The sequence below is a fragment of the Diabrotica virgifera genome, chromosome 4 (assembly GCF_917563875.1).
Source record: "Diabrotica virgifera virgifera chromosome 4, PGI_DIABVI_V3a".
NCBI classification, from domain to species: domain Eukaryota; kingdom Metazoa; phylum Arthropoda; class Insecta; order Coleoptera; family Chrysomelidae; genus Diabrotica; species Diabrotica virgifera.
This window is the reverse complement of record NC_065446.1, coordinates 105,349,989-105,375,601: the sequence shown is the minus strand read 5'-3', so window position 1 is coordinate 105,375,601 and position 25,613 is coordinate 105,349,989. Positions and strand designations below refer to the sequence as shown.

At 33.8% G+C, this 25,613-nt stretch overlaps 1 protein-coding gene across 2 annotated transcripts in view; it reads right to left on the bottom strand.

Annotated features, from left to right (window-relative positions):
- LOC114328120 (uncharacterized) overlaps window positions 1–25,613 on the bottom strand; it is a 259,872-nt gene that overhangs the window by 55,156 nt on the left and 179,103 nt on the right. The window contains exon 6 of one of the 2 annotated variants that reach the window (XM_028276894.2): window positions 8,698–8,842. In XM_028276894.2, coding sequence (XP_028132695.1) covers window positions 8,698–8,842 — 145 coding nt within the window. The remainder of the gene's footprint in view (window positions 1–8,697; window positions 8,843–25,613) is intronic. The other variant, XM_028276895.2, reaches the window with a different exon arrangement.

Sequence of the window (25,613 nt, the reverse complement as noted above, 5' to 3'; positions counted from 1 at the left end):
AATATTTACACTTCAGTTGCAATGGGTGGGAAAACCTCTCAGTGCGGATCAATTGGGGTATGGAGAACAAGCCTACGTTCTTTCCGATGAGGCTCCAATAAGAGCCGAAAATCGCGATTCAAGGGACTGGAATGCGCTCCGTATTCTAATTGAAAAGTAAGATTGTTTTGCCTTCGCATTGCAACTGAATTAAAAATAAAATTTTTATTTTATTTCAATGACTTTAATTTTGAAATTATGTCGAAATTTTTAAGAACTCGAACTTTCAAAACAAAAATATAATATAATTTCAAAATTAATGTCATTAAATTATCTGCGCAAAAAAAATTGAAGCGATCAATTAAACTTAGTTTTTTGTACTCTTTTCAAATGTGCAGACGAATTTTGAAAATTTTAATATACAGGGTGTTGTTTCTAGGTCACAATTGTTTTAAATTATTTTTTTTGTTAATCCGGAACTGAATTTTTCTTGTGAGTACTAAATGGGGGGTCGTTGCAATGTAGTAAATAAGTATGGATTATTTTTAAAATAAGTATTTGTTCATTTACTTTAATAAGTTATTATTAAAAGTTAATAATACCTTGCTTTTTAATCAGAGTTCTTAAAAATGTATATAATTTAAAATTAAAGTCATTAAATTGTCTGCCTCACGCCCGAACACGCCTCAAACACATCGGCACACCATCAAATAATTTGAAAAACACGTGAAATTTGATATATAATTTGATCACAGGGCCCTTTAGTTAGCCTTCGGGCCGCATAAAAAACGCTGCCCGCGGGCTGCAGGTTGAGTATCACTGGTCTAGACGTTAATCACCCAACATAAAGAATTGCTGATCTGCAGGTTCCTGGGAGGAGTAGGAAAGGAAGACCAAAGAACACCTGTAGAAGACGCTTAGGCAAGACATGTCGGAAAAGGGGATTGCTATTGGCATGATCCAAGATAGAAACTTATGAAGCAATGTAACGTCCTGAGCTTAACAAAAATGAACGAAACTACCTTCTGTGTAGTTAGATTCACTGGGTATATTTTAACATCAGCAGTATGAAAAAACATATTTTCCATAATAAATATTGATTGTTACATTTTAATATTTAATGTCTCTCTCAAAACGTGAACTCTATTTCATTTCAGAAACTATTTCTTATACTCGATCTCCTGGTTCAACGTAAACTTTTCAATTATGTTTTCAATAGATTCTTTTTTAAGGAAGTATTTTCATCCCAACATCATTATTAACAATGTGTTAATTTATTTTTCCTTGGCGTAACTTATAATCTTCTTAATGTGGGAACGAAATTAGTTAGTTAGCATTTACGAGAGTTTCTCGCAAAGTAGTGAAATTATTTTTTTAAAAAAATTTATAGGCAATTGTTTACATGGTAGTAAAAGAAAGTGAAGAATTTTTCTACTCTATAATATAATATACAGTTTAATTAATTGGTACATCGTTAGTTAAATTAGGATGGAATATTAATTACATTTTATAAATAAGATAATGATCTTTTATAACATCGAGATCGAACTAAATGTTGCTGATCTCTCGAGCAATAGAAAAATCTTAATTAAACGCTGCGAAATTTAAACACTTTATTTGAGTATTATGGGAAAAACATGTACAGAGATAGAACAGCACATAGGAGGAACGGGAAACTCAGAGTGATGGCGTATCTTAAAGTCTCTCCAAAGAAATAAAACAGAGGAAAATCAAGATCGATCAAATCAAAGAAAATGAGTGGCAACAATACTATAAAAAATTTCTAACCAAAAAGACTTACCATCAAAATCGTAAAGAACAAAAAAGCAGAAGGCCTCAAAGCCTGATACACAAAATGTTTGAGAGAGCACTGAATGGAGAAGACTTACTGGCAGAATGGAATCAAGCGTATTATTTAACATCAATATATAAAAAGGGAAATAGAAAAAACTGCGAAAACTATACCCGTGTTGAGCTGCCCCCCCCCCCCACTTGCAAAAATTAAAATACAAATAGCCCTGATTTATGAGCTATTTATGAGCTTTCATATTCCGCAAATTGAAATTTTTGAGCTCGTTACACTGAGCAGGAATTTAATATTTTAGTCAGCTGAGTCAGCCCCCCCCCCCACTACTTAAAAAAAGGGATATTGAATCGATTTTTTCGGCAGAATTACGAGCTAATTATTAGCTCTTGAAATGATATAGTTTCGATTTTTGAGCTCATCCCCTTCACCCCCAAACAACCCTTTAATTGATTTAACTTAAGAGAAACATACTGAGAAAAATTAAAATATATCGAATCGCGGATATAATTTGTATAGGTTTTATATTCTAAGAATAAACTCTTAAATCACGCGCATTTCGATTATTGAGCTGCAACTCCTTCGCAAGAAAACCACCCCTTCTTCCCGGCTTAAGAGAGAGTTGTACTTAAAATGCATTCAATTAATTATTTGGCGACTACATAATATGATATCATTTAATAATTTATGAGCTTCCAAAATACGCGCATTTACATCATTAAATTGCAATTCCTTTCATATAGTGCAGTCACTGAAGGTAAAAATAAACTATTACCTTCAATTTCGGTGAACCTTCATCGATTTTCACGAACATTGGTGAGTGGTTAAAGGAAACCCCAAGAAACAAAGGTGACATGGTGCCACCTTGCGCCTTTACCCTGAGGGTGGATTTTTTTCCCCTTCTCGGGGGTGAAAATTATTTTATCAAAAATAACTCCACAAATCGATCGAAGGACAAATTATAAGCAAAATTTGTTACTATATAAAGTTATTGAAATAAGTCAATACTTTTTGAGTTATGAAAGATTAAAGATTTTAATTTATTCGTGAAAAAAATGCATGTTTTAAAGCGGTATTTCATAAATGACTGAAAAACTTCTGTCTGACCTGTCTGAATATGATGTTGGGTTAGGGCTGAAGTAGTGTCGGAAAAATTTACTGGTTTCGGTGGACCCGCTTACCCCCCGGGAGGAGTAAAAATAAGACATTTAAGGTCGCACCGTCTTTGTCTTCTTCTTTTTTTCTCAATATATATATATATATTAAGCGATTTTACAGTGATTTGGAATCTGAACACATGGCCCCCTCTCAACACATGGCCAAAATACATTTACAAAACTCTAATTTTTAATAGGTACCTTTTATGAGTTAAAGTGCAATTTGTTATCACAAAATACGAAGATTTAAACTAAAATACTTAGATAAAATGTGGTTCCTTACTGAGTTACAGGGTGTTTTATCTAAAAATTTAAAAATTATTTTTGCTCAGAATTTTAAAACTATTTGACACATCCTTTTCATACTTGGCAGAAAGTGCGACTACTATACACACTACCAAATTATGGTACACAAACGTTTCTAGCTACTACCAGAGGCGTACGACAGGGGATAGTGAATGGTTGACTCTTCTCAAATTCTACGCCACTGGAGCAACTACTATTTTAGTGCCATTTTTAGATTCTCCAATACTTTCTATGTAAATAATATACTTTTCATTGGTAACGATAAAGTCATTAGTTTTCGAGATATTTGAAGTTAAATATGAAACGGCACAGTTATTTTGATTAATTTGTGATATGATTCATATGATTAAAATTTAAAAATATTTGTAGTCAGTACTTTAAAACTATTTGGCGTAACCTTATTATACTTAACAGAAATTGTAGGTACTATTCACCCTACTAAATTAAGATAAATAAACGTTTCTAGCTACTACCAGAGGCGTACGACAGGGGATAGTGGCTGGTTGCCCCTTCCCAAATTCTACACCACTGACGAAATTGCTATTTTAGTGTAATTTGTTGATTTTCCAATACCTGTTACGTAAATAATATATTCCTTATTCGTAACGATAAAATGATTAGTTTTCGAGATATTTGAAATTAAAAATGAAGCGACACACTACATTAATCAAAATAACCGTACCGTTTCATATTTAGCTTCAAATATCTCGAAAACTAATGACTTTATCGTTACCAATGAAGAGTATATTATTTACGTAGAAAGTATTCTAGAGGAGAATCTAAAAATAACACTAAAATAGTAATTCCTTCAGTGGCGTAGAATTTGAGAAGGGTCAACCATTCACTATGCCCTGTCGTACGCCTCTGGTAGTAGCTAGAAACGTTTGTGTATCATAATTTGGTAGTGTGTATAGTAGTTGCACTTTCTGCCAGGTATGAAAAGGATACGTCGAATAATTTTAAAATGCTGAGCAAAAATAGTTTTTAAATTTTTAGAAAAAACACCCTGTAACTTAGTAAGGAACCACATTTTATATAAGTGTTTTAGGTTAAATCTTCGTATTTTGTGCTAAGGTTTCTCCAGTTACTATATGGACAATTATTAATGAAACACCCTGTATATTTTAGGTTACTTCTGAATATAAGTACGTTTAGTTATTAAAGGGTGAAAAATAACCCACCAAAAAGAATAAAGGGGATAAACATATATACAAAAGTCAGTAAGAATTGTAGTAAGCTTGCAGAGGTGGAGAAGTACTTACAGTTCTAAATCTATTGTGTGAAAGCATGCTGTAGATCCAATCGAATAAGATTTTTTACATCATCGAAAACTTTCATAAATTTAAAAAGAATACTTCAGTTTATATTTAGGTAATTCGATCATATTTCATTCCGAACAGAGCTATGATCACTTTAAGATTCAATAGTTTTGAAAACTTTTTCATTAAATGTGGTTGAAAAGCTTTGTTATAAGATCTTGAAACTTGAAACCATCATTGCCTTCCCTATTATCCCTATGGCTTCCTTAATTACATTTCTTCGTAAGTTTTTATCTTGAGTCATACCGATATTAATCCATTTTACAGACAGGTCATATCTAAGCGTTTCCTACCAGCCCCCTCTTTGGTGTCCCATTCTTACTCCTTCCAGTAACCTGCACCTAATCCATTCTTCGTATTGGGTGAATAAAATTTCGAACTGACTGAACCATCTTAATCTTTGCTCTCTCATTGTGGCACCAATTAGTGCCACGCCTAAACTTTTCCTGATATGCTCATTATTAATTTTATCCTTTCTTGTTATTCCACTTCTAAGTATTCTTATTTCGACGATTCTGTATTTTACCTTTTTACCACAGTCACAGTTCACATCATCTTGTCTATTTTCTCCCATTTTGCCATGTTTGATTTTACTGGAGGGACCCCCGTTCTGCACCTATTCATAGTTATCCACGTTTTAAAGTCCAGAGATTGGCCGGTCCATTCATCCTGTGGAAGAAGAAAATAACTCAGGCGGTTCATCAAGCACTGTTCCAAGGAAGATTTTTCTGGATTTTAGTCGCTATCGCGGTGTTCGAGCTTTCTATAGGACATGCCGCTCGTCCGCGATCTGTTTAATTTTCTCGGACATCTTGGATATTAGCGCACCCTTATATGTCTGTGTAGATATTGGCATTGGATCCGACCGTCACATGTAACACCGTTGCCGTATCCTCTATTTTTCCATACTATCACGTTACAATTTTTTGTGATATTATATTTGTGTGTGAAATGTATCATTTTTGTGTATTTTAGGTATGTTCTAATATGTTATGTATATATAGGTTTTTACTTGATTATTTTAAATCATTGTGACGTTTAACTTGCTAGAAACCTTGTAATATTGTGTAATGTGTTAAAAGTAAGTAGTTTTGAAACACCAATTAAGTAAAGTTTATTATGTTGTTGTTTTCACCAATTTTGAAAAAATGTGAAAACATTGAATTGTCCACGTCCGTCTGTCCGTCCGTCCGTCTTGTCTGTCTGTTTGCAAACTCAACTCCTCCGTCATTATACCAGGTAGAATGACAAATTAGGTGTCAGACAACCTAGGTCTAATTTCTCACCTTTAGTACTATCCTTGGATTATAAGCTTTAATTTGACACCTCATTTGTCATTATACCTAGTATAATGACGGAGAAGTAAACGATATTATTCTATTATTCTTGTAGGTACATTTAACATTGATTGAAATTATGAAAGAAATATATAGAAAACAGCATGGCAACACTGTGACGCACAAACATAAAAATTCAGCCACATTCAGCTGTGCGTTACATAGGGTGCTTTAATATCCAAGATGTCCATTTTCTCTATGTACCCTGCAACACCTTTGCATGTTGAGGGCTCTGCAAAACCCGCTGCTTTATATAGATTTGAGAGTGGTGTCGGTTTCATTCACCACGTTACTCATGCATGTCTCATTTAGCGCAGTATCAACTTGTTTGGCGTGGGCAGATCTGCTCCAAACGGGAGACGCATAATTCAGCATTTGAAAAACACAATACCTGTGCCGTTTTTTTAAGACACCAGGACATACACCCCATTTACTTCCCGTTCGCTTTCTATGTATGCTGTTCCTAGTTTTTACTTTCCCTCTCGTTTTTATGCAATGTTATCTGTAGTTGGGAGCAGGCGCGGATCTAGAAATTCATAATAGGGGGGGGTCAGACTTACCTCAAATAATTATATTTTCCAGATTTAGCCATACGACTCACACTTACCTACTCTAAGGATAAAATACACTATATTAAAATCCCAAATACCTACGGTATCAAAAGTATTGATAGATAATTCACGACTATTAATCTCACTGGTCGTTCTTTACCATAAAGATTAACCTTTCTACCATCAATGGGTAGGTACGCATGGATTATCTAGTAAAATACAAATTTTTATATCTTTATTGTATCGCAAATTTGAAACGTGACTTTTCATGAGAAAAGGTTTATATCCAGTGTAATGTACACTGCGGTGCAAAAAATCGATCCACTAAAAATTTGGTCAATTTTGATGTTTCAAATTTCCTAAACCTGTTGTCCGATTTAAGTGATTTTTTACCACGTTATAGCCTTATTCATTGACAATATCTCTGTAATAATATTGTTGCTAAACAGTCAAACTATCATTGCATACCGGGTGTACAAATCAAACTGTGTTTTTTTCTCAAAGTTCGCATCACCCTGTGGTCTATTCTGGCATTTATAAAATACTGAAATTAAAACCCAACTATAGCCTCAGGTTTTCTTAACATTTTGTTATTCGATTCATTCGCTTATGTTGGATAATAAAAAAGTTAGGTACTTTAACAACTGGCCATGTTCGTCATCAGTACAGGGTGTTTCTAAAATATTTGCGCAAAACTTTAAGGGGCTATTGTACATGAGAAAATAATGACAATTTGCTTTATAATCATATGTCCGCAAACGCTTCGTTTCCGAGATACGGGATGTTCAATTTTTTTTTAAAAACTGATGATTTACTTATTGCTTTAAAACCAGTTGAGATGTGCAACTCAAATTCGGTGGGTTTTAAGACGTAGTTATTGCACATTTTTTGACATACAATTAAAAATTTAATATTCACCAGTGGTGCGCAAGCGGGTATTACGACCGATAATATTACCCGTACGCACGCCAATGGTGAATATAAAATTCTTAATTGTATGTCAAAAAATGTGCAATTACTACGTTTTAAAACCCACCGAATTTGATCTGCATATCTGATCTGGTTTTAAAGCAATAAATAAATCGTCAGTTTGTAAAAAAAAATTGAACATCCCGTATCTCGGAAACGAAGCGTGTGCGGACATATGATTGTAAAGCAAATTGTCATTATTTTCTCATGTAAAATTATCCCTTAAAGTTTGTCGCACTTATTTAGAAACACCCTGTACTGATGACGAACATGGCCAGTTGTTAAAGTACCTAACTTTTTTATTATTCAACATAAGCGAATGAATCGAAAGACAAAATGTTAAGAAAAGCTGAGGCTATAGTTTGGTTTTAATTTCAGTATTTTATAAATGCTAGAATAGTCCACAGGGTGATGCGAACTTTGAGAAAAAACACAGTTTGATTCGTACACCCGGTATACAATGACAGATTAACTGTCTAGCAACAATATTATTACATCGATATTGTCAATGGGTAAGGCTATAATGTGGTAAAAAATCACTTAAATTGGACAACAGGTTTAGGAAATTCAAAACATCAAAAATGACCAAATTTTTAGTGGATCGATTTTTCTGCACCGCAGTGTATTTGCATTTTAAAATATCATTTTTGTTAGTCTTTGAATTGAGAAAAATATTTCCGTTGTTTATGGTTCCACCGGTACCAAATCAAATACGCTGGCATATTATTTTTCAGAGAAGGGTGTTTTATTAGATTTTATGGCTTCTTTCAATTCTTTGGAAGCGGTTGTCGTGTAATTTAGTATTGTACTGATGGCTTAAAGTTTAGAGTTAACAGAAAAAAATAATAAATAATAAAAAAATACTTAAGAAGTATAGACTAAATACAATAGGGGGTCCATGGACCCTTTGACCCCCCTGTATCCGCGCCTGGGTTGGGGACTGGTCCAAAGTTACTCCAAGATATATAGGTTGATCTGTGTGTTCTAATAAATTACCACCCCACGCAATTTGGAGTTTTCGTTTGGCTTCCTTTGCGCGAAGGTGGAAAGTGCAGACTTGGCTTTTGGAAGGAATGGGTCTCAGGGACCTATATACACAAAACTATTGCCAAGATTGCAATATTCCAATACCTCTCTCATTTAATAAATTATTTATCTTATTTCTAAGTAATCTTATTCAATTGGATGCTGTCTACAAAGCTTTTGATTATTTTGGTTCTATTTGCCAATAATCTGTCTAAGACTGCACTACTTGTTCGGATAACCGTCTCTCACCCTGCGGTATTAAGACTAGCGCTTGAATATCCAAGGGCACGATGCAGATACTGCATAGCCCCTTTATATTTATTATACCTGATCTCTTGTCCATCAGGCACTTGAAAACCGCTCTCCTTATGATTGAATATGCGACTGGCTTTATCTGAAACAAACAATATACACATAACTCAATAAATCTCGCATTTGACATATACAGGGTGAGTTTTCAGTACGACATTGATCGATAATTCCATTATGATACAGAATATACAAAAAAAAATTATTTAGAAAAAATGTAAGCAATGATATTTTCCAGCCTTGGATAATATTATGTCGAATTATATAGGGTAGTTAATAAGTACGTGGTAAAGCAAACAATTTTTTTAAATGAGACACCCTGTATATTTTGTAATATTTAAATTCCTCTCATAACTCCTGTTCTTACAGGACGAAGTTTCACACTACTTAACAGGGTATTTAACGAGTTACAACGGAGTAACCAGGATGATCCTAAGGCGGGGGGTTACAACTACTGGAGGCTCTGTGGGGTATGGAATACCCCCAGATAAGAGGGTATAGAGCTCAAAGTACATCTCGATGGGAGGTTATAACCCCGAAAACCCCCCTGGTTACGCCACTGACGAGTTACGACCATTTTTATTTCGATATCGCTATGAAATAAGCACGCTGTATATAATGATGAAATATAGTCCGTCCGCTATAACTTTTTTCTACGAGCGTGCAAAAATGTCTACTTTCGAGCACGCATTTTAGTTTAGAAAGTTTCACTTTTCCGCACGCGTGTTACTTTTCCGCACGCGTGTTACTTTTCCGCACGCGGTTTTTACTTTTCCGCACGCTTGTTAATTTAGATATGTTAATATGGCCTTAAAGTAATTATAATACATGCAATAAACTAATATTTAGATATTATTTACTAATTTATTTCAAATATATCTCATTGTGTTCCTGTTTTAATGAAATTAACGCGACAATTCGATGAAATAAAATTATTTTGACATAATATTCGAAAGTCAAATCGGTAAACAATAACTGTCGTTTTGAATCATCGTCATGGAAACCAAGATCGTCGTCATGGTATCTAATTATATTGAAAGTTTGGTTTTGACAACCTTGTCAAAGAATTAATTTGTGTATATATTTTCATATTAATTAAATTAATTGATTAAGATTTGGTAATTTTTTAAAGACTCTTAGAAAAAATATTGTTCCTAACTCTTGCAGAAAGTCTCTTTTCCGCACTCGACTGCTTGCCGAACTCCCGCTTCGCGTCGTTCGGCAAACTGCAGTCGCGTGCGGAAAAGAATGACTTTCTGCACTTGTTAGGAAATAGTATATTGTGCAACAAGTGCAGAAAGGTACTAATTTCTCACGAGTTTGAAAAGTTGCGGTACGAGCGCAAGCGAGTGCCGCAATTCAAACGAGTGAGAAATTACCTTTCTGCACGTGTTTCACACTATACTTTTTCTACAAGCACAGTTTTTCCTAAAAATAAAAATCACAATTTCCAAACGACGATTAATTATAATAGTACCTATGTGATAAATTTTAAACTGTATTTAATTAATACCTACTAATCAATTTAAATTCCTTATACCTAAATAAATTGCACAGAAATCAGTTAAAAAATTAATGCACTGCCTTAATTTGTTTAAATTTAAACAATTATTACACATTATTGACATCATATTTATGCAGTCACGGATATACACAAAACCTACTTCATTCGACGTCTCTTGCACAGGTTGCTAAATCCTTATTGGTTATTTGATAATTATAAAATGTTTAATAAGAATAAAATTGTAAAATAAAACAGTTGTAACATCCATAATTTAGTTTCTATGCTATAGTTAAATATAATAATTGTCTTATAGGTTATATATTTGTCTAAAGTTTAACCACGGATGTAAACAGAATATAACGTTACTCAGAATGCGGTAGTCCACGGATGTAAACAGAATATAACGTTACTCAGAATGAGGTAGTCAACTGTGCAGAAAAGAACTTTGCGGCACAGAAACGTCACTTTGCGGCACAGAAACGTCACTTTTCTGCACACTAATGTCAAATATCTTATACTGTGAGAAAATATCAAGTTTGCTAACATAAAACCGTGCAGAAAAGTGCACTTTGAGTAGTGGTTGTAGAAAAATAACTATTCCCATGCGGTACGATTCATTTTCAATCAAATTAAGTCAAAACAGAAAGTGAAACGTACGCCGATGTGTGTAGTATATAGTATACAGTATACAAAATGTATATACACATCGACGTTCGTTTCAATTTATGTTTTGACTTAATTTGATTGAAAATGAATCGTACCGCATAGGAAAAGTTATAGCGGACGGACTATATTTAAATAATTATTCACTTTAAGTAATAAGGTAAACAATATGTTCTAGTTTTCAAATTAAGTTTAACAGAAATCTTAATCGATTTTTCTCTCTGCAGCTTCATTTTCTTCCGACGATGTCTCTCTTCAACTTCCTTTTCTTCCTGACGACCCGCGACGTCTCTCTTCAGCTTCTTGCCGACATTTTCCTTTTTCTTCTTGTTGTTTTTCTATTGCGGTAATCATATCTCGAATGTTCTTCATCTTGGTCTCCCTTTTTTTTGACCATACATATTCACGAAAAAATTACTTCTTTCACTTAACCCACTTCTGACACCAGTTGTTACATTTTTCTGTGGGTTCAGAGAGGGTTAATTAAGTGAAGTACAACGTGGTTTAACTAATTTCAACTCAAAAATTCAAATATCACTAGTACTAATTAATAATTATTAGTGCATATCCTTAGTGATGTAAGGGATAGTGATGCGCAACGTATAGCCTCTCCTATCCAAATGTCAACCTCACCTGCCCGTGTAATGGTCTTGATACTGACCTTTCGGTGCATCCTGCCAGATAACAAACGAGGCTCTGACGTCCGAGCGATTGCCGGTATAAGCAATCCCCCCACTTACTGGCCAACGGCTTCGGGCGGATGAGCTGATAAGTGGAAGGGCACCTTTTTGTCCTGAGATTGATAAATCGGTCTCGAAGGCGGATGAACCTAATAACAACGTAACGGTCAACGGCATAAAGATGCAGAAGGCAACGGGGAACCACTGCATTAAAGACTCGGAGAGTACCCCTAGTACAATTAGCATGACTACGACAAATCATAGAAACGATATTACTGATCATGGAACTCGGATACCAAGATCCGGCAGAGAAGGACAATCACAAGACGGCAAGGCCTTCTCGGTCGCCAGCAGAAGAAATCCTTGCCAATATAGTGTAAAGATAAACCTCACGATCTGCACATGGAACGTTAAAACATTATACGAGGCAGGTAAGACTCATAATGCAATCAAGGAGATGGATAGACTATCAGTAGACATAATGGGAATAAGTGAAATGAGATGGACGAACTCTAGGCAATGTAAAATTAATGATCATCACATATATTATTCAGGTAACCCTAATGGAAGACACGAAAATGGGGTAGGTATAATCTTAAATTAAGAAACTGCCAGACATGTTAAAAATTTTGTACCTATATCGGAAAGAATACTCCTCCTTCAACTTAATACCTACCCAATTACAACTAACATTATCCAGGTATATGCCCCTACAGCTGACAAACCGGACGAGATAATTGAAGCATTTTATAATGAACTATCCAACACCTTAAAATGCCTCCCCAAAAAGGATTTAACTTTGATTATGGGTGATCTAAATGCTAAGATTGGTAGGGGACAATCGGGAGAATTCATAGGGCAATTTGGACTTGGAGAAAGAAATGAGCGAGGAGACCGACTGGGTGAATTTGTGGCAGAAGAAGAGTTTGTGATTACTAACACTTACTTCAAACTCCCTTACAGAAGATTATATACATGGAAATCACCTCAAGACACTCCAGGCCGCATAGTGAGAAATCAAATAGATTACATCATGATTAATAAAAGATTCCGTAACAGCATAACATCAGTCAAGACATACCCAGGAGCTGATATCAAGTCAGACCATAACCCACTGATTGGCAAAATTAAGCTCAGGCTAAAGAAGGTTAGACGTAGTGTCAATCCAAAATTCGACATAAGGCTATTAAAAGACCAAAACACAGAACAGAGTGTAAAACGGTATATACAGAACAACTTGAATACCGTTATTCAATCGGATGTAATGGACCAGGAGATAGAAAAGTTGCATACAGTTTCACAAGACATACGTGAGAAATTCCTCAAACCACCAAAAATAAAGAAGAAATCGTGGATGACAAACGAGATTTTAGATATGATGGAAGAAAGGCGAAAGTCCAAAGATCAGGACATGTCATTATACAAAAGAATAGATAAAGATATCAAAAAAGCAATTAGAATAGCTAAGGATACACGACTAAGAGAACAGTGTGCGGAAATCCAGCAATTGCAACATAAACACGATTCATTCAATATGCACAAAAAAGTTAAAGAAGCTGCAGGCTTATACAAACCTAGAAGAGTTGGGTGTTTGGCAGATAACCAAGGCAAACCACTGTTAAGTGTGGAAGAAAAACTAGACACGTGGAAGAAATATGTGGAAGTAACTTTTGCAGATGAAAGGCAGAATACCATTGAAGACATTGAATGCCAAACAGGACCCCCGATTACCATTGAAGAAGTCACGTCAGCTATTAAAACAACTAAAGATGGTAAAGCTGTAGGGCCTGACCAGTTTTATGTAGAATTCCTAAAACTTATGGATGAACAAGGAATAAAATGGATAACAACCGTATTCAACAAAATATACGTAACTGGAAAAATACCCCAAAGCTGGTTAAAGTCGACCTTCGTAACTTTACCCAAAAAAGTAAATGCCAAAACATGTGAAGACTACAGAACAATTAGCCTAATGAGCCACTTACTCAAAACGTTTCTGAAGGTGATACATGGCAGAATATATAAAAAATGCGAACAACAGATATCATGGACGCAGTTTGGATTCCGCGATGCCTTAGGCACCCGAGAGGCTCTATTCGCTGTCCAAGTGCTTATGCAAAGATGCAGGGATGTTGACTGTGAAGTGTATATTTGTTTTATCGACTACAAAAAGGCGTTTGATAGAGTAAAACATGATAAACTCATAAACATCTTGAAAGAAGCGGGAGTAGATGATAGAGACTTGAGAATCATATATAATTTGTATTACAACCAAACTGCCAATATTAAAGTGGAAGACCAATTAACAGAGGCAGTCTCCATAGATAGAGGAGTGAGGCAAGGATGCATTCTGTCCCCGGTGCTGTTTAATATATACTCTGAATGTATCTTCGAGCAAGCGCTGGGAGAACTACAGGAAGGCGTATTAGTCAACGGAGTGCGTCTGAACAACATTAGATATGCCGACGACGCTGTAGTTTTTGCAGACAGTCTAGATGGTTTGCAAAGAATAATGTCGCGCATATCAGATATAAGTAGAGAATACGGACTTGATCTCAATACGAAAAAAACAAAGTATATGGTAGTCAGTAAGCGCGAAATATTAAATACACAGCTTTTGGTTAACCAACAACTAATTGACAGGGTCGACAGCTACGCATACCTTGGTACCAACATAAACAGCCAGTGGGACCACTCAAGTGAAATAAAACAACGCATAGGAAAAGCGAGATCAGCGTTCATAATGATGAAGTCTCTTTTCAGAAGCCACGATTTACCTCTTGCTACCAAAATCTCTATCATCAGATGCTATGTATTTTCTACGTTATTATACGGAGTAGAGGCCTGGACACTTTCCGAGGCTTCTTTGAGAAAACTCGAGGCATTTGAGATGTGGTGTTACAGGCGCATTTTGAGAATTTCGTGGGTGGATCGTGTGACTAATATTGAGGTTCTACGTAGAATAGGCAAGGAATGCGAGATTATTAACATAATCAAAGAGCGCAAACTAGAATATCTTGGCCATGTTATGAGGAATGAACAGAGATATGGCTTGTTGCAACTCATTCTTCAAGGCAAGGTATTTGGAAAGAGAGGACCAGGGAGAAGAAGAATATCTTGGCTTCAAAACCTGAGAAAGTGGTTTAATACATCGACAACCGGACTATTCAGAATAGCAGCAAGCAAAGTTAGGATAGCCATGCTGGTCGCCAACATCCGGAACGGATAGGCACCTTAAGAAGAAGAAGAAAGCATATCCTTACAAAATAATTCGCACTGATAAGTAGTATCGCCAATACTAGTTATACAGGGTGTCCCGGAAAGATTGGTCATAAATTATACCAGCGATACTCAACCTTTTTCTTTCCTGGGCCACATAGTAGCTATTGCTACAGCTTGCGGGCCGCAATCAAGATGAAGTAGTATACAGGGTGTTTCATTGGGAAATGAAAATACTTCACTACAGTGGTGAATAGAGGTAAATGAGGCGGTTCTAGATATGCTAAATTTATTGCTCCACGGCCTTAATAACCGAGTTAGAGGGTGTTTTATCGATTTTGCTTATTTCTTTCTGGACCCATAACTTTAAAACCACCTTGTATATTTTTTTCATATTTGGTACACATAATATGTCACATTTGGAGCCCAAACCACGCAACTACTAATCACAAGAAAAATCCAGGTCCGGATTAAACAAAATTATAAATCTATTGTGACCTTGAAACAACAACCTGTACATTGAAATTTTCAAAACCCGTTTGCACATTTGAAAAGAGCTTTAATGGAGCTTCCATTTTTTGCGCAGACAATTCAATTACTTTAATTTTAAAATTATGTCCAAATTTTTAAGAACTCGAACTTTCAAAACAAAAATTTCGATATAGTTTCAAAATTAACGTCATCAAATTATCTGCGCAAAAAATCGAAGCAAGCAATTAAACTTAGTTTTTTGTGCTCTTTTCAAATGTGCAGGCGAATTTTGAAAATTTTAATATACAGGGTGTTGTTTCAAGGTCACAGTTATTTTAAATTGTTTTTGTTAATCCGGACCTGAATTTTTCTTGTGATTAATAAATGGGTCGTTGCAATGTGGTAAATAAGTATTGATTATTTTTAAAATGAGTATTTGTTCATTAACTTTAATAATTTATTATTAAAAGTTATTAATACCCTGAATTTTAATCAGAGTTCATAAAAATTTCAATATAATTTAAAATTAAAGTCATTAAGTTGTCTAACTCACGCCCAAACACGCCTCAAACAGATGGGCACACTATGAAATAATTTGTAAAACACGTGAAATTTGACAAATAATTTGATCACAAGGCCCTTTAGTAAGCCTTTGGGCCGCATAAAAAACGCTAGAGGGCCACATGCGGCCCGCGGGCCGCAGGTTGAGTATCACTGAATTATACCATACATTCTGGGGTCAAAAATAGTTTGATTGAACCTAACTTACCTTAGTACAAAATGTGCTCATAAAAACAGTTACAGCCCTTTGAAGTTACAAAATGAAAATCGATTGTTTTCAATATATCGAAAACTATTAGAGATATTTTATTAAAAATTGACATGTATTATTCTTATGGCAGGAATATCTTAAAACAAAATTATAGTGAAATTTGTCCACCTCATAAAAAATTTATGGGGATTTTGTTCCCTTAAACCCCCCCAAACTTTTGTGTACGTTCCAATTAATTCATTATTGTGGTACCATTAGTTAAACACAACGTTTTTAAAACTTTTTTGCCTCCCAGTATTTTTTCGATAAGCCAGTTTTTATCGAGATTCGGCTTCTTTTTCAATATATTTACGTAAAAATTGGATGGGGGTTTTGTTCATTTAAACCCCCCAAATGTTTGTGCACGTTCTAATTAGACTATTATTGTGGTACCTTTAGTTAAACACAGTTTTAAGACTTTTGCCTCTTAGTCTTTTTTTTATGAGTCAACTTTTATCGAATAGTAGCTTCTTTTTCAAAATATACCTAAAAAGTAAATTATAAATAAATTTTCAGATTATTAACAGGTTTCTAACCGTACTTAACCATATACAAATATGTGGTGGATTCGACAAATATTCAAAATATCTCGATAAACACTGACTTATCGAAAAACTACTAAGAGGCAAAAAACTTTTAGAAACACTGTGTTTAATTAATGGTGCCACAATAATAATTCAATTGGAATGTACACAAAAGTTTGGGGGGTTTAAGGGAACAAAACCCCATAAAATTTGTATGGGGTGCACAAATTTCACTTTAATTTTTTTTAAGATGTTGCTGCCATAAAAATGCCACATGTCCATTTTCAATAAAAAATCTCTGAGAGTTTTCGATATATGAAATAAATCGATTTTCATTTTGTAACTTCAAAGGGCTGTAACTTTTTTTGTGTGCACTATTGTATATAGGTAAGTGAGGTTAAATCAATCTATTTGTGACCCCAGAATTTGTGGTATAATTTATGACCAATCTTTTAGGGACACCCTGTATAATGTCCACCTCAACTGGCTTATATTTACCTTTAATAAGAGCGAAATGTTCTAAAAACGAAACGAAAACAGCTTACCTGGCGGCATATTTACAAATGCTCCTATACTACGGCACCAGAGTGCTGAAATCGGTTAGCCTTTGATATACACTATTACGCAACAAACCCTCATTGATTTCGGCACCTATTAAATTATAAGACATTTATTAAATTTTGGTGTCTAAGTTTTTATTGCAATTAATATTATTGTAAGTATTGTATATTTATATTTCAATTTATTGCTTGAAAAACTATTCTAGTATTCTAGGAATAGAAATATCTTTTCTTTTCTGAAAAATGTCTTTGGCAGAGCCAATTAGCCAGACTTGTTTGTGATTGATTGCAGATTCATAGTCATAAATTTCTAATTTGATAACAAAAGTACTACAATATTATTTTTATATAAATAGATACATAGGTACATTTTGTTGCTTTACTTTTATTTTTTTTTTATAGAAATGTCGAAATTTTTAATAGAAATGTCTAAACTGCAATAAACCTAGAACCTAGCATATTAAAGAATGTGTTTTTTGACCCTAAGCCGAGAAACAAATAAAACAAAAATTATAAAAAAACGCCATTGAATAGAAAAGAAATAAATATTTTTTATTTTTATTTATTTATAGGTACAGATTTAATTACTCGTATACAGTGCGTCCATAAAGTATCGCATAAATTCATTATTAGCTAAATAAACAACATTATTAGAAATTACCGAAATAGGTCGACTTTTGATTTTAATTTATGATATTTGGCATATATATCATATTAGTGACGTCATCCGTCTGGAAGTGATGACTTAATCGATGATTTTTTAAAGGAGAATATTAGGGGTCGTGTGCTAGCTCACTTGAAAGGCAATTCAATTCTCTATTCAATAAACATTAACATAATTATTTATACAGGGTGTCCAAATTTTTGTTTATATTAAATTAATTGACACAAAAAGACGAATTTGCGTAATTTATTTAATTCAAAATACATTTTACTGCTGTCAAAAAACAGAAATAAAATTTTTATTTGGCAAATAAACATTGCTTTTCGCTTTCGCTTAAATTAAATGTGCAAACTGTCAAGAGGCAGGTGGGTGGCAGCTTAAACATTGAATTTAAGCAAAAAGTAATGTTGTTTATATTTGAAATAAACATTTTATTTCTGTTTTCTGACAGCAGTAATCTGTATTTTGAATTAAATAAACTACGCAAAGTCTTATTTTTGTGTTAATCAATTTAATTAAAAAAATTGTTTTTGGACACCCTGTATAAATAATTAAGTATGTTAATGTTTATATTACTGAATAGAGAATTGAATTGCCTTTGAGATGAAAAAATCATCGATTACGTCATCACGTCCAGACATATGACGTCACTAGTATGATATATATGCCAAAAAATCATAAATTAAAATCAAAAATCGACCTGTTTAGGTAATTTCTAATAATGTTGTTTAATTAGTTAATAATGAATAATATTTGCGTTACTTTATGGACGCACTGTATACGAATAATTATATCTGTACTTATAAATAAATAAAAATAAAAAATATTTATTTATTTTTACTCATTGGCGTTTTATTTTTAATTTTTGTTTTATTTGTTTCTCGTGTTAGGGTCAAGAAACACATTTTTAAGTATGCTAGGTTTATTGCAGTTTTGACATTTCTATTTGAATACAATAAATGAAAATATACAATACTTACAATAATAATAATTGCCAAAAAGCCATAGGTGCCAAAATCAATGAGGGTTTGTAGCGTAATATTGTATATCAAAGGCTAATCGATTTCAGCACTCTGGTGCCGTAGTATAGGAGCATTTGTAAATATGCTACCGGGCGACAATCGAATCCACGCGAAAATTTGAAATTCTAGAAGAGAATTCTAAGGGCCGCAATTAGGGGTATGTGACACATAAATATATTAAGCAGGAATGGTACCTAGTCGGTGTTATCTGATCGAATATTATTCAGAATAAATAAAGGAAAGGCACTGAGCCTTGATGCGACCTTATTTCGTGCTGTCTTTCTCTAAGCTCTAATATCATAACCTTTTCGAAAACTAGCAAAAAATGTAGTGAAGTGGAAGCCACTCAGATTGTACACAAAAGAAATTATCGACAAAATCCATAAACAATTAGACAAACTCAGAAATATACAAGAAACAGTAGGTATTAGTGGACTAAATTATTTATTAATATTGAATAATATTTCTTCTTGTTTTTTAAAAGTTGTCCCTTAACCGGAGGTCGGATATCATCATCACTATCTTTACTCTATCGACCGACAGAGTATATCTTCTTCTTCCTATATTCCTCCTCTTATTTTCCCCTGTATTGTCAGCCTTAGCATTTTATATCGCTGTCTCCTCGTTACGTGTCCCAGATATTGTAACTTTCTTATTTTTATTGTGTTGATTATATCGTATTCTTTGCCCATTTCTCTCAATATTTCCGTGTTGGTTTTCTTCTGTGTCCATGCTATTCTAAGCATCCTTCTATAACACCACATTTCAAATAATGGTAGCTTATTTATGTGTTCTTGCTTCAGTGTCCGGCTTTGAAGTCCATATTGTAGTATCGAAAGTACGTACTGTCTAATAGCTCTTACTCTCAGTTCTAATCTAATATTTTTATTGCAGAGAATTATTATGGCTCTTATTTCCATTGTTTGATCATTATTTTCTGAAATCCAAGTTCCCAGGTATTTGTATTTATCAACCCTTTCTATCGGTACATTTCCCAGATGTATGTTTGTTTGTATATTCAATTTGTTTTCTTAGTTATTATCATATATTTAGCCTTTTTCATATTCATTCTTAGTAGTCCAGAAAGCCACTGCGCATCTGCTAGGAAAAATATTCCGATTCGGATTTTTTGCACAATCTTACCTAAAAAAGGACCCCATTTAACAAATTTGCATGTTGCCAGGACCAAAAGTGGGTAAAAATTTTTTAAACGTTTTTTTTTGTTTTTTCCTGAAATTATTTTTTTTTGCATGGAACAAAGTTTTTTTTAGGTTTTTTGGATCATTTCAAACAGAAAAGGTCTTTAGTGACTTTTCTCTAAAGTTGATAGTTTTTGACATATAAGCGATTAAAACTGAAAAATTGCGAAATCCGCAATTTTTAACCCTCAAAAACTATGTGAAAAACTAAAAATTTGAATATTTCCAAGGTAGGAAGATATTCTTTAAATATCGATTGATGAAATCCCGAAGACTTTTTTGCAATACAATATTAAAAACTTCTTTGTTTTTTAATTGCTAATCAAGCGGGCGCGACACTATTTTCCACCGTTGCATGTGTATATGTTATAGTCAAAGCCCGAATTTCAGGCACTCCTAGGTTTGACTAGGCAATCCTCAGGTCTGACTGACGGTCTTAGTCAAAGCCCGAAATAAATTACAGTTTCGGTCTTTGACTAGTCAAACCTAGGAGAGACTAAGTTGGTCAGGCAAAGGTCGAAATTTAATTTTATGAAATCGGGGTTTGACTAGTCAAACCCCGATTAGCTATTACAATGTCGTAATTTGTTAGATTAGGTTTAATTAAACGTCATTTTTTAATTTTAGTAGTTATTATTTTTATATTGTTGTAATTAAAATTAAAAAATAGTGTTTATTCTCACATGTTGAGGCATTATGGCGTTTAGAGTTGCTCAATACGTTAGACCTTTTACACTTACATAATTTTGAAGAGCATTTCTTATTGCAGTAGCGTTTTATAAAACCTTGACCTGTAAATTTAGGATCTTCTGTACTAATTTCTTTTAGAGACAGCTTAACGTCTGGAACATCTTCGAAATTAAGAAATTTCTCTTTGCATTCTCTTATTTGATTTCTTGAAAAAAGTTGTATGTATTGTTCCGTATTTCGTACCAACTCTAAATAAACCGTCAATTGTTTTATCTTGTACCCAAAATACCCAAAATATTTCGAGCATCTCCTTTGGTTCTATCTAAATAAATAAAGGAAAGGCGATTGAAGATCTTCATGCCCAGGCTAATGCTCTGAAACAATTAAGTGAAAAAAAAATTCCTCCAATTTCGATCGGAAAAACTGTAACAATACCTACTTATCCCCAGCGTTGATAGAGCCAAAGGAGATGCTTGAAATATTTTGGGTATCATACAAGATAAAATAATTATTGACGGTTTATATAGAGTTGATACGAAATACGAAACAATAAACACACTTTTTTCAAGAAACAATAAGAGAATGCAGAGAGAATTTTCTAAGAGAAATTAGTAGGTACAAAAGATTATAAATTAGGAGAAGCTTTATAAAATGCTGCTGCAATAAAAAATGCTCTTCAAAATTATGAAAGTGTAAAAGGTCTAACGTATTGTGCAACTCTCTACATGCCATAATGCCTCAACATGTGGGAATAAACACTAATTTTTTTTATTTTAATTACGAAAATATAAAAATAATTAGCATTAAAATTAAAAAATGACGTTTTATTAAACCTAATCTAACAAATTACAACATTATAATAACTGATCGGGGGACTTTGACTAGTCAAACCCCGATTTCATAAAATAAATTTCGACCTTTGCCTGAGCAACTTAGTCACTCCTAGGTTTGACTAGTCAAAGGCCGAAACTGTAATTTATTTCGGGCTTTGACTAAGACCGTCAGTCAGACCTGAGGATTGCCTAGTCAAACCTAGGAGTGTCTGAAATTCGGGCTTTGACTATAACATATACACTAGTATACAGTATGGTGCAAATGAAAGGAATAAATTCGTTATTTCGTAAACCGGCGACTTTAAGGAAAAATCCCGAAACAGGTCGATTTTTATTTTTAAGTTATGATATTGTGCCATATATGCTATACTAGTGACGTCAGGCTAGAGCCGCTTTTAGAAGGATGTCCAAGGTGTTATGTAACAGAGACCTAAAATTGGCATTGAGGATCCGCCTACTTCGCTGCTACGTGTTCTTGGTCTTACTTTATGGTGTCGAGTCCTGGAATGTGAATAAAATCAATCTAAATCGCCTTGAGGCTTTCGAAATGTGGTGCTATAGAAGAATTTTAAAAGTTTCCTGGGTGGAGAAAATTCGAAACTCCACAATACTAGAACTTCTCAGCAAGACTACTGAGATCATAAAAAGCATCAAGCAGAGAAAGCTGGAGTATTTCGGACATGTAATGAGAGGTCCCAAATATAGGTTGCTACAAAATATCATGCAAGGAAAAATAGCAGGCAAACGCAGTCCAGGACGAAGAAGAACCTCATGGTTGAAGAACTTGCGAGATTGGTATGGTGTTGATACAAGCATGCTATTTAAGGTGGCAGTGAATAAAATTAATATAGCTATGATGGTAACAAACGTTCTGAAAGGACATGGTACATGAAGAAGATAAATTGACGTCATCCATCTGGGCGTGATGACGTAATCGATAATTTTTTTAAATGAGAATATGGATCGTGTGCTAGCTCATTTGAAAGGTTCTTCAATTCTCTATTCAGCAATATAAACATTTACATAATTATTTATACAGGGTGTCCAAAGAAGTTTTTAATTAAATTATTTGAAAAAAAAAAGAAGAATGTATGTAATTTATTTAATTCAAAATACATTTGACTGTTACCCGAAAACTAAAAAATGTTTATTTCACAAATAAACATTTCTTTTCGATTAAACTCAATATTTAAGCCAGCTCCCGCCAGCCACCTGCCTCTTGTAAGTTTGAACATTTAATTTAAGCGAAAAGCAATGTTTATTTGTGAAATAAACTTTGTGTTCTGATTTGTGAAAGCAGTAAAATGTATTTTGAATTAAATAAATTACATACATTCTTCTTTTTTTGTCAAATAATTTAATTTAATAAAAAATTTTTGGACACCCTGTATAAATAATTATGTAAATGTTTATATTGCTAAATAGAGAATTGAAGAACCTTTCAAATGAGCTAGCACATGACCCCTATTCTCTTTTAAAAAAAGCATCGATTACGTCATTAAGCCCAGATGGATGACGTCACTAGTATACCATATATGCCACAATATCATAACTTAAAAATAAAAATCTACCTGTTTCGGGATTTTTCCTTAAAGTCGCCGGTTTACGAAATAACGAATTTATTCCTTTCATTTGCACCATACTGTATACACATGCAACGGTGGAAAATAGTGTCGCGCACGCTTGATTAGCAATTAAAAAACAAAGGAGTTCTGAATATTGTATTGCAAAAAACTCTTCGGGATTTCATCAATCGATATTTAAAGAATGTCCTCCTACCTTGGCAACATTCAAATTTTCAGTTTTCACCACATAGTTTTTGAGAGTTAAAAATGGCGGATTTCGCAATTTTTCAATTTTTAATCGCTTATATATCAAAAATTATCAACTTTAGAGAAAAGTCACTAAAGATCTTTTCTGTTTGGAATGATCCAAAAAACCTAAAAAACTTTGTTTCATGCAAAAAAAATAATTTTAGGAAAAAACAAAAAAAAAACGTTTAAAACATTTTTGACCAACTTTTAGTCCTGGCAACATGCAAATTTGTTAAAAGGAGTCCTTTTTGAGTAATAAAGATTGTGCAAAAAATCCGAATCGGAATAGTTTTCCTAGCGGATGCGCAGTGGCTTTCTGGACTATAGTCCATATTTTTCACAGAAACTGTTTGTTTTGTTTATATTAGTAGTGAAACACGCTGAAAGTCCTCCGTCTAAATATTTGAAAATTCCGACTCAGTTTAAAGTTGTACACTTTCGCTACACCCTGTATATCGATCTTCCGCATAATGCAGAGTATGGCGTTATCCACTTCTCACGGGTTTGGGTGCTTGGTTTCGTTGTTCGTACAATTCTTTGAAAATTGGTGTACAAAGGTGCCCCAAATTGTTTATATCCTACAAAATTGTAAACGGAATATTTTTCAAAGAGGTTCCACGTTAAGTAGGGACTCAGAGTATTAAAAGGTTTTTATGATATTTACAGTTTTGGTTTGTCGGTTATGTGTTCGTCGGTATATCCAAATAGCTAGAGGAAGAACCCCTGCTATGCTCTAGACTGTTGCAGTCTAGAAGATGAAAGATTTTTATGACTTTCTCAGACACAAATTTATTGAGGGTTGTATTAGAGCAGGAAGGATTAGTCGATTGCTTTTTCAGCTCTTAAATATTGGTTCTAAAAACTAACTGTAATTGTATGAGTGATTCATCGCATTTCGTGTAAACTCGAGAGATTTTGTTATTGCGAAGTTTAAGTACTTGTAATTGGTTGAAGGTAGGACCATCATGGCGTTCGAGGGATGTCTTGAGAGTTTTTTCTGACCATTTGATTGGTAGGGAAATATCTGGTATGATTCCTATTGGTCTAAGTAGGAAGTCACTTTTTTTTGGGAGAGGAACCCAAGTTTTAGAAGGATCGAGTTAGCGGTCCTAGAAGGAGTTCCGTATAGGCTATCATCATGTTCAGTTGAGTTCAGTAGAAGCCGTCATCATGTAGAGTTGAGTTCCACCAGGGCCATAATCGAGTTAAGTTGAGTTTTGGTTCCCTTAGGGCCATCGTCATGGAGTTGAGTTCCATTAAGTGTTTCGGAATGTAGTTTCCCAGCCGGCTAGGTTAATTCCAGCCCGGTGAATGTGATGGTGTATCGTGAACTCCGGCGATTTTCCCGCTGTTTCTAAGCAAATCGTCGTTATCATTTTATACCAATTTTGGTATCCACTAATTTCATTTAAGCAGTCAGAATAAGAAGTAGGAGAGAAGAGTTTCAATTTTTTCATTGCTATGTTTAACAGTGCAGTTAAAACATGTAGTATGCTCACATATTTTATTTTGGTCAAAGTTTAACGAACTTTTAAACTATTTATCTTCAAGTGAAAGCTGAATTTTTCTATAATAATGTTTGTTTATAAACAATGTACTGTTTGCTGTTTGCTGTAATTAACGACAGTGAAGTAAGTGTTTCGCGAGTGCAATAGCGCCTTGGACTTTCGAATCAAGCTACGAGGAAGAAGCCAGGACACTAATTGTTAAGGTATAATTTTTATATTTGTAAAACTGTTCGTTTCATCTTTGATTAATTGGTAATCTGGTCTCTAATTATAACAGAGAGATCAGAGATTAATTTTTTTGTTTTTAATAAATAATGTTTGATTTTCAACATATAATTTATTTTCTTCCCTTCTCTCTTGAATCGTAAGAACGATAAAACATTGACTGAGTATATAATTTTGAGTATAAAGTAAAGGAGGTAAGTTACGTTATAATATTCTGTATATTATGTATATTTTTTTTGACTATTTTCTGTTTTATTTTGATTTAATACCATTTTTCTTTTAATATTTGTTTTTTTTTTGTATAAAGTTTGGTTTCCCTTAGGTAACCAATGGCGCCCAATATTTTATTTTTTTTTTATTTTTTTATTTCACATCCTTATTTCGATTTTTCTATCTTTCTAATTTTTCTAAGCTAATAAGAGTATATCATAACATCTATTAAAGAATCCACTCCCTAAAATCTCTGAGA